This window comes from Lutjanus erythropterus, chromosome 1 (assembly GCF_056507025.1).
Source record: "Lutjanus erythropterus isolate fLutEry1 chromosome 1, fLutEry1.hap2, whole genome shotgun sequence".
Lineage (NCBI taxonomy): Eukaryota > Metazoa > Chordata > Actinopteri > Lutjaniformes > Lutjanidae > Lutjanus > Lutjanus erythropterus.
The window spans coordinates 1,342,266-1,352,566 of NC_139317.1; the positions used below are offsets into that span (position 1 = coordinate 1,342,266).

At 41.0% G+C, this 10,301-nt stretch overlaps 1 protein-coding gene across 1 annotated transcript; it reads right to left on the reverse strand.

Annotated features, from left to right (window-relative positions):
* Window positions 1-746: 746 nt before the first annotated feature.
* Window positions 747-9,682, reverse strand: gpn1 (GPN-loop GTPase 1). The gene is made up of 13 exons (XM_084714313.1): window positions 9,466-9,682; window positions 7,731-7,824; window positions 7,514-7,620; window positions 7,242-7,279; window positions 6,736-6,814; window positions 6,562-6,656; window positions 4,946-4,991; window positions 4,708-4,854; window positions 3,710-3,792; window positions 1,969-2,008; window positions 1,781-1,871; window positions 1,357-1,461; window positions 747-1,256 (listed from the first exon to the last, which is right to left on the reverse strand). The coding sequence occupies exons 1-13, from the start codon at window positions 9,646-9,648 to the stop codon at window positions 1,150-1,152; spliced, it is 1,215 nt and encodes a 404-aa protein (XP_084570439.1). The 5' UTR covers window positions 9,649-9,682; the 3' UTR covers window positions 747-1,149.
* Between the last annotated feature and the right edge of the window lie 619 nt (window positions 9,683-10,301).

A 10,301-nucleotide genomic window follows, 5' to 3' on the forward strand; every position in this document is an offset into this window, starting at 1 on the left:
TGAAATATCATTTCAAATCTTCCAGATTGAATCATTAAACAGCGTTTATGTTTTAAGTTTCAGGTCAGACATTTGAATTCTTTTACTCTAAATGATGTTTGCAGTTCAGTGGCTGTAAACATTTTTAACTAATAATCTCTCTTGACAAGAAGAAGTTCATGAAGTGAAACCTGTTTGAATGTAGTGAAGATGAAATTTAACACTGAGATTAGAACGAGGCTCAGTCTGAACTGAAGATCAGCTGCTGCAGACGCCTGCTGGAGTCTGAGTCTCAACAAACTTGGAATTTTGTCCAAACTTTTACATAAACTGGTGCAATAATTATCAAAGCTCTGACCACTTTTATACTTTATCATTTTGTGCTTGTTGTTTTGACTGAGTTTGTGTTCTAAAAAGATTTTGCTTCTAATGTTACTTCGGGGGCTTTTAAATCAGGGTCCCTGGTCCAGATCTGACTACACTTGACCCCAAAGTCCAGTTTGTTCGATTCGTGTGAAAACAGACTGGTTTTGTGTCCCTGGAACAAGTTGTCTTTGTTTTTTAATGAATTCTACAAATAAAACTCAACTTTCTGTTTTGCAATTTTCACTTGTTCCTGTAATTTCATTGCAAAATGTCTAAAAACATGACAACATGCACTGCAATTTCTTTTAGAAAAGCAACTGTGAACTCAGACAAAAAAGGCCTGTGAAATCCTGCAGGGACTGAACGGTGCAACATGTGGAGGAAAAAGTCACAAACAGACGTTTTAATTAAAACCAAGTGTGAACTAAAAGCTCAGTTTTATTTTGCAGATCAGAAACTTTTTCAGTGCGTCACAAACAAAAGTGCGGAAAAACACCAGAAAAGCAGAATAGAAGAGTCTGTTTTTTATATAAAAATATAACTTTTCTTTTTAGGGAGGGAGCGACACTGAGGAGCAGCCAATCAGCTTCATTGAATGGCTGAGGTCACGGGGTCAGAGGTCACCTGATCACACAGGAAGTTCAGATTTCATATCTGAACGTCTGAGGACAAACATCACTGATGGAAGAATCTGTTCCAGGTGATAGTCTGTGTCCAACAGAGGGAAATCTTACTTCCCTCACCTTCATTCTGTCTCTGTCTTCTCTTGTCCTCCTGCAGAGGTCAGAGGTCAAAGGTCAGAGGTCAGGGTCCATCAGGCATCACACACTTTTTGTTCCGGACCTGAACCACTTGCTTCCTCTCAAGCAGGAAGTTTCCAAAGGCGTCGGCCTCTTTGCTCTCCTCCGTGACTAAAACACAGAGAAAAGATTTCCTTTATTTATTTTCTGTTGTTTCATATTTGTAATTTTTTATAGTGTAACAAGAGGAGGATGGGGTTTCTGTTCTCACCGCTGTGGTCGATGTCGTCCGTGTCACTGTCCACCTCCTCCTCCTCATCGTCAGGGTTACCGCGGGTCATGATGAGGTCACTGGGCCCGGCGACGTCAGCTCCCTCTGAGGACAGGACACGATTATTTATTATATCTGTGTTCTTTACCATTTTTAGTGGTGATATTGAGGTTGTAGTTGATATCTGGATTTAATACATATGTCTTTGATGATTTTTAGTGTATTTTTTAAGTCATTCAGAAAAATACAAGAATAAAATACAGCACAACAAACGAATCTCCTCCCCGACCAGCATCACCGCTCTTTGTTATTAATTTGTTTTTGACACTAGTTTTTTTTTAATCAGGAATTTACAGCCATGTAAAATAAAGGGTTTAATCAATAAATATAATTTAGAATTTTATTTTGCATCAGTCAGCTGTACCTGTAGACGGAGCGGTCGTCATGTCGACGGCTCCCAGGTCCTTCCTGAGCCGCTCCAGCTGCTGCTGCTGCTTCTGGCTCTGAGCCTCGGCCTGATGGACAGGAAGTCAGTCAAAACACGGAGACGTGTGAGGACGTGTGAGGACAGACAGACAGCAACATAAGAAATACAGAGACAAACAGACTCACCAGCTGTTTACGGAGTCTTTCATACTCAGGCCGATAGTCCCTGAGGAGGAGGAGGAGGAGGAGGAAGAGTTCAGTCATTTCATATCACCTTTATTTAATCTCTCATTGAGAAAGATTCATCAGTATTAACTGATAAATATCAGCTAATATATGTTTTGATTTGAATACTAAATCATTATTTTAATTAATAATTATTGTTTTATAAATATAATGACTTACAGGCAGCGTTCAAAATAAAGGATTTAACTTTGGACAATAAAAAATGGCACCTAGGACACAGATGAAGTGTCGGGGACAATTCTGGGACAATTCTGGGACAGCAGAGAAACTTATTAAATTATTACATTTATACTTCATGGTATATATTACTGCTGTAACTGTTGGCATCAACACGAGCTCACAACACACACTTACACACTGTCATGGTGTGTGAATATAGAATTCAGTGTTTACTATGAGATCAGTTCAGAGTATTTCCATCACTGCACACCAATCAGAAACAAATCTGCATTACAGTTTGCATCTGCATACAAATACACAGATCTGGTGGTGAGATGACGGTCGGTGGGTTCCAAGGCTGGAAATGAAGAAACAAAAACTGGACCGATGACTAAACGAATAAATCTGACTGTGATCAAACACCCGGGGTGACGTCCATTTATTATTCAGATGGAACCGCAGGGATCAACAACTAAAACTTCCAGGATGAAGCAGAATGAGTCACTGAAGTGATGCAGGTTACTGAAACAAACTATATTTATTATGTAGAATGGAAAAAAACTTTCAACTTCCACGGATTCAAACAAAAGTTCCCTCTCTGCACGCTCGAGGAAAAATATTTCGGCAAATTCCCTTTCAGAAATCTGATGTATTAAATGATTCCTGGTGTGTCGCAAAAACACAGAACTCTACAAACACAAGATTAAAGATGTCAGCATCAATATAATCCAGAGAGAACACACAGAAAAACCCTCTGACATTGAAAATGAAGTGAAATATGTGATATGTTGCTGGTCTGATGTTGACGTGACGATCAACACATGATATTTATCGTCTAAGAAGTGCATGTGGCTGCTCTGACATTTTAACATGCACTAAAATCAAAAGCAAGAACTTCAGTGAGGCTGTTCTGTGTCCTGAGTGAAACAGTTTCAAATCAAGGAAATCCACTACATTCTGTCCTACACAGGACAAACCTAACTGTGTGGGTGTGGCTGTGTGGGACTTTGGATGACTAAAATACTTTACAAAGCTGTAACTTTCTATTTTGTTGAGTTTCTGGCCTCACTACAGCTCTGCGCCGGCTCTCATTAAGGCTCCGAGTGATTCGTTTAGAAACTGATTGAGATTTCAGTTGAGTGCAGCCGCCCTCAGACTCGTCTCTCCAACATCTGAGTCATTTTGTCTCTACGACTCAGACTGGACACATAATTACATCCCTGAAGCTGGACTGTAGGTGGAACGATACGGGTTCAACTCATGCAATGAACCCACACAGAACCAACTCTGGTTGTGTTCTGATGCCTGGATTCATCGTTGTTCTCTCAGGTGCATCACAGGAGTCGCTGGCAGTTTGTATGAAGGAGTGAATTAATCAAACATACCAACATGAATTAAATGAGTTCGTTAAAGAGTCACAACATCAGAACTTTTGACTGATCTGACATCAGGTCATCACAGTTTGAGAGAAACACCAGAGAGGAAGAGAAACGGGTTAGAAAACAGTCTGTCTCTAACTCACCTGTCGTACTCTTCAGCAGCGTCCTCCACCTGAACAAACAGCTCGTCCAATCCGCTTCCCGTCACTGCAGACACGCCCACCACCTGCAGACACACAGACGACTCTGTCAGTTCAACCTTACTAATCACACCGGGTTCTACTCAATGTTTTATTCTCTTTGAAGCACGGACGGCAGCTGTACAGCGAGGACGACGTAGCAGCGCTTCTTCTGAGCTACTTCTTCATTTCAAACAAAGCAGCCGATGATGTCGGACCTCCGGACAACTTCAAGCAAAGTGAGAGCTCCTCCAGTCAGTGTGATGTACCGTCCACTTCGATGCTCATGATTTCTTGTTTTTTTTTTCTTCCTGATCAGTACGGAGTAATACTGATGAATATTTGTCGGCGTGCTGCTTTAAGAGTTGTTATTTCTCATCCTGGAAACATCTCATCCACACCATGAATGATCAATGTTTTTTTTTCCAGTGGGCTGATTGGTCAGTGATGTTCTCAGCAGGTGTTGGATCTTTTTAGGCAGTTTTTGTCCCTTTTTTTTGCTCATTTAATGGTCTGTCCCTAAAGAAAGGGTGTGAGTCCCTGAATTATGGGTTTTACTTTGACCAAACCAGTGTCAGTGACTGCAGGAACCGTGGAAAGATGAACAAAAACTGTTTTGGCAAACGCAGGAGAGTGATAGCTGGAATACCCAACTCAGCTCACTGCTACAGCGACCCGACCACGGATCAGTGGAAGGAAATGGATGGATGATGACTGGTCAGTTATCGGGCTGCTGGCAGGTTTTGATCTGATCTTTTTGTTAAGCTGATCCGGAGCAGGTCAGCTGTGGGTTACCGTGGCAATCTACCGTGAATAAAAGTGAGCCAGCGTCATGGAGGAAAACAGGCTGCAGGTGTTCCAGGCTGGATGGACATCTTTACACCAACACTCCTGAAACTCTGTTGTAGCTGGACATTAGTCTAAATATTTAACCCCCCCCAAGTCTGTCCTCGTCTTCTTACCCTCAGGTTGGTGTAGAACTCGTCCAGCACCAGACTCATGGAGCGCGTCAGGTTGCTCACATACGAGGTTTCCTGGTTCAGAGCGTCCTGGAAAACCTCAAAGTCCTGCATCCACTCCACTGCAAAGCTGTGGTCGATGATGTCCGTCTGCACAAACAACAAGAAGAGAGAAACAACTCAACTACACGAGATAAACTACACACAATGAGTCAACACTGCAGACAGGAAGTGACCTCACCTTGTTCATGACCACGATGAAGGGCAGCTTGGTCTTGTAGAGAATACTGAAGGAGAGAAACATCAGAGAGTGAAACCACGTCAGCTGCCACGTTACTGTTAGCTTGTATTTCAGGATTTCCCGCCAGGTTATAGCGAGCCTGGTGGCAAACTGAGCGTGAACATCAGGGAATGTTGTTTTTGAAGGAGGTATTTTGAAACTACAGTAACAGTCTCAGCTAGAAACAGAGATATAAAGGTTGGAAAGCTCACCAGCGACATGTGTCGGCAAAAATGGTTCCTTCACCTTTTCAAAAGTGAAATTAAAGCTCTATTTGAGATTTTTAGGTTGCGTTTTCAAGCATTTTACACCTATGGTGACCTGGTACACATTTATATACCACTTATTCGTGAGAATTGGGACAAAAACACATTTTGAGGGAAAATTTACTCTTCAGTTATGCTGGAAAATACATCTCAAAAGATCAACCTCCTGGCTATTAACCCCTGCGACGGACCAACCTCCTACTGATCACATTTATTAAATATATACATCAATTCTGCAAATCTGACGAGTCGACGTCTTACAGAGTCGACAATATGTTCCATGTTTTCATTTCACAGCGTCGTCGTAGTGAGCAGCCATTTTATTTTTTAAGCATCTCAGAGTCTCTTAATGTTAATTAAAATACACATTTTTAAACCATAATTATTATTGATCTACAGAGTTTGAGTTTACCAGAGTTTGAACAGTATTCCCACCTTTTCTAAAACAGGAAGTGGGACAGGGGTCCCTAAGGTACAGCTGACCCTTTTTATGCCTGATTAAATCATCTGGGACACAACTTAAACTTTAAAGGACCAACATTTTCGTTTTCAATAGATTTTTAAACAGAGATGATTATAATAGCACATTTTTACACCTGTGTTATCAGTCGGTGTCGTTTAATTGAGATTTTGAAGGATTTAACCCCTTTTTTTAATTGTTTGAAGTTGTGAATTCTTGTCTGGGACGAGGCTGTTTTCTGACATTTAGAAATTAAAAAAAAACTCAAAATATTTCATAAATGATATATATTTCTTAAATAAATCCAGAAAGAATAAATTGTCACCAGAGGTCTTTTGCAGGTAATGATTTGTTGGTGTGAACATTATGAACAGTGAGTAGAGAACAGACTGCAGTCTGTCCTGTTAGCTCCCCCTGCTGGAGAACATTCAGACTCAAAGTCCACTGTTTATCACTGTTGGGGTGTTATTTATTTGAAATGTGAACGCTACATGATGTTAAAGGGTAATTCCAGTAATTTAAAACCTGGGCCCTTTTTTTCTTTTTACATAGTTTTGGGTCTAATTCAGTGTTTCCCAACCCTGGTCCTCAAGGCACACTGTCCTGCATGTTTCAGATGTTTCTCTGCTCCAACACACCTGATTCAAATCATCAGGTTGTTGTCAGGCTTCTGCAGAGGCTTGATGACGAGCTGATCATTTGAATCAGGTGTGCTGAGCAGAGAAACATCTAAAACATGCAGGACAGTGGATCCTGAGGACCAGGGTTGGGAAACACTGGTCTAATTGACCAACAGGCACAAACAGTTTGGGGGGGGGAAGAAAAAATAAATCACACAGAGGGTGACGTACCTGCAGGCGTACAGCATGTTGGACATGAACGTGACGGGGCTGACGCTGCGGGACGTGTCCATCACGTAGATGACGACACAGGGGAAGGATGACGCCTGAAACAGACACGTGTGGAACATGAACCCGCTGTGAAGCTTTAAATACAGAGAAAAAGAAAACAGTGTGAAAACCAACCAGAGCCTCTGTGATGATGGTGCCTGACGCAGACCAGGTGAAGACCTCAATCTGACCTGGAGTGTCAATCAGCACGTACCTGCAGAGGTCAGAGGTCATCACACACAACAACACACAGACAGCAGCTTAGTGGAAGACAGAGCGGAGAGTCAGTAGAGCTGCAACTAAGGATTGATTTCATTGTCAATTAATCTGTTGATTGATTAATCATTTTCTTAATCAATCCTGTCACAATCTTGTCAACATGATCAGTAAAGTTGTTTTACTGTTGGAATAAAAGACCAGATCTGCACAAAAAAAATCAGGAAACTGTCAATCGAGGAGAATAAGAAGAGGGTGGAAGATGTCTATAGTGCCAAAATTTTGAAAATGTCGTGGAACTTTTTTTTTTTTTTTTACTGGTAATAATTAGTATCGATTACTAAATTTCTGGCATCATGACATCCCTATCAGAGTTCAGCTCAGCTGTACGGAGACAACAGAGGGACAAACAGAACCACACTGACCGGTGATTCTGTTGCTTCTTCTCTATGAACTGCATCACCTGAAGACAGAAACACACACAAACATTAAAGAATTATTCAATCTGTTGTTTTGTTTTTTAATTTTTAAACTATTTTATGACAGATTAACAAAAATACTTAAACATTAAAGCTTTACAGTGTTTCAACAGCCCAGAGTTTCAATTTGATTTAAATATTTCACATCTATGTTTCAGTCTATTCGTTCATATTTAGTCAGACAGATCACAGAGGGGGGCGGAGTCACATTGAGTCACCTGATCAAAGCGCGTAGCGAATAGGTTGAGTGACGTCACGATGCCTCCGTTTGGTCCGAGGCCGTACTGCTTCATCACCTCCTTGTAGTTGACAGTGTCCCTGATGTCTGCAGGAGAAAGGACAGACAGACTGAAGGCTACCGAGACCAGGGGGGACAAAAAATAGGATTATTGAATATACTGTCTGTGTGTCCAGGAAATAGACGGGTTCACTAACCGATGTTTGCAGGGAAGGGGACTTCGTGGACGGCAGGGTCCAGGTTGATGACGTATGGAGGAGCTTTCTGAGAGTGAAGGTGAGCCGTCAGCCTCTGGAGGAAACAGAAACACTGAGATCAGAACAAACAGCTGCAGGACACATCAGAGACACGACGCAGTCAGCATCAGCTAGCTCAGTTAGCAGTCCTGTCTGACGGGGACGCAGCCTCAGACACCGATGGAGGACAGTCTGAGGACAGGAAATAGAGCACAAAGGTGATTTACAGCAGCTCTGACAGGGACTCTTGACTCCAGAGACGATGAGGACACAGTGGGTTCAGGTGAGGACAGGAGGCATGAAGCGGCTTAGGAGCAAGTTTGTAACTTAAACTGAGCTGCACCAACAATTTAATTTAATCTAAGATTAGTATTAATCAGAACTTAGTAAAACTAAAAGAAAAAAAGAGTAAATCCAGATTTAAAATTAAGTAGAACTCACATTTGGCATAATTTTAAATTCATCTCAATTTAGTAAAGCCAAGTTTATTTATCTAAACTGACATTAAACACTGTTTAATCAATATGAAGATGCTTGTTTACCTAAATAAAAACTAAGTAAATACAGAAATAATTTTGAGTGCTGTTGGTACGTTGGGGAGTAAAGCTGTTTTGGCTGTTCCACATTCCTTAACAAAACAGTGGGTTGTTTGTTTACTATCACGTTAAAAAGCAGCGGAAAAATAGAACTGACATTGTTTGATACCGAGCCAAAAATATATAAGAAGGTTATATTGTTTGCTAACAAGCTAAAAAGTAATTTTGAAAACAGTATTGTTTTCTAACTAGCTTAAGAAGAATATAGAACATTACACTGTTTGCTGGAAAACTAAAAAGAGGTTATAGTGTCTGCTAACTATCTAAAAATGAAAAATAAAGTCACATTGTTTGCTAGTGCAGTTTGAAGTTTTGGTGCAACAGAATTTTAATCTCAGTTTAGAGTAAAAATTAAACTGAGGTTTAAATTTAATGTTTCTCAATTTCAACCTGGTTTTAACCTTTGATGCTACATAATTTAGAGGTGAGGATAATGATTTCAACAGGTTTAAAAATCAATCATTGTTGCTACAACCCAGCCTTAGTGAGTTTAATAAATACACATCATTTATTGTGTTAATAAGTTGGTGAGTATTTGTTTGTGTGAAGTTGGAAGTTATGCACTTCTGTGTTTAAACCAACAGATGAATTAACTAACATTCAGTCTTTTTGCTGGTTATTCTGACACATTCACAGTGATTACCGTTTGAACTGGTGTTATTTAACAGGTGGTAAACTTTAAACTGGGGGAGGGAACTACTTTCTTTCTGCTGTGGAATCCAGAACTACTTTCTTTCTACCAGAGAGAAAATAGTTCCAACATGAAAAACGCAGGTAGTGTCATCTAGTCCCATTATCCTGGAGAGAAGGCAGCCATCTTTACAGCCAGTATCTCCAAAACTCTGCAGCTCAAACCACAGAAATCTAGATGGATAAACAGCACAGCAGTTCATATAAGAAATATGTTTCTGATATTGAGGTGGACTGTCCCTTTAACGTTATAACCAACGGTAACCAGTTCATAGTGAGCAGATTATCCTGCCATGTATAATAAGAGTTTGGAGCAGACCTGTCTCTGTGAACACCTGTCCTGCTACCTGTGTGAAGAAGACAGTGTATCTCATGCTGCTAGCCGCAGTTAGCCACAGTGGCTAACTCACCTGAACGAAGGTGGTTTTCCCGGAGCCCGCCATACCCAGCACGATGAGACACACGGGTCTGTCCCGGCCCGGGGCAGCAGCTCCCGGTGTGTGTCCGCTGTGAGTCCCCGCTGCGGCTGGAAGCTCCTCGTTCTCCATGGAAGCCTCCTCAGAACCGCCTGGACGCTGCGCTGCCGCCGCCATGTTGTCTGGTGTTGTGGGAATTCACTGCCGTAAAGACGCCGGTACTGTCGTAAAATGTGGAAGGGAGAATGAAGCGTCGTAAAAAGTACTCACCTTCAACCACCAGAGGGAGCCCAAGAGTCAGTGTGATAGATAGATAGATAGATAGATAGATAGATAGATAGATAAATAGACAGATAGATAGATAGATAGACAGACAGACAGACAGACAGATAGATATGACTTTCATCTCATAATTTCACTTATGAGTTTCACTAGTGGAAGTGGGCTTCCATATAAATTTCATAGGAAATTGGAGCACAATTTTAATTTTGCACATAAAATAAAGCATATTATCGTGCAAATTAATAAAAAGATAATAATAATAATGAAATGTAATATTGCAGTAATATTGATATTAAAAAAGTAATACTGCAGTAAAATATTACAGCATAGAACATTGGTATTATTGAGTTTGATGATCTTTGTGTACCTCCCACAGGAGAGGGAGGAGTTAAACAGTTTGATGACCATGTTCTGTGGTTCTCCTCCTCAATATTCTCAGTCTACAGCTGAAGGAGCTCTGACAAGACTAGGTACACACACACACACACACACACACACACACACACACACACACACACACACACACACACACACTACACCACAAGATG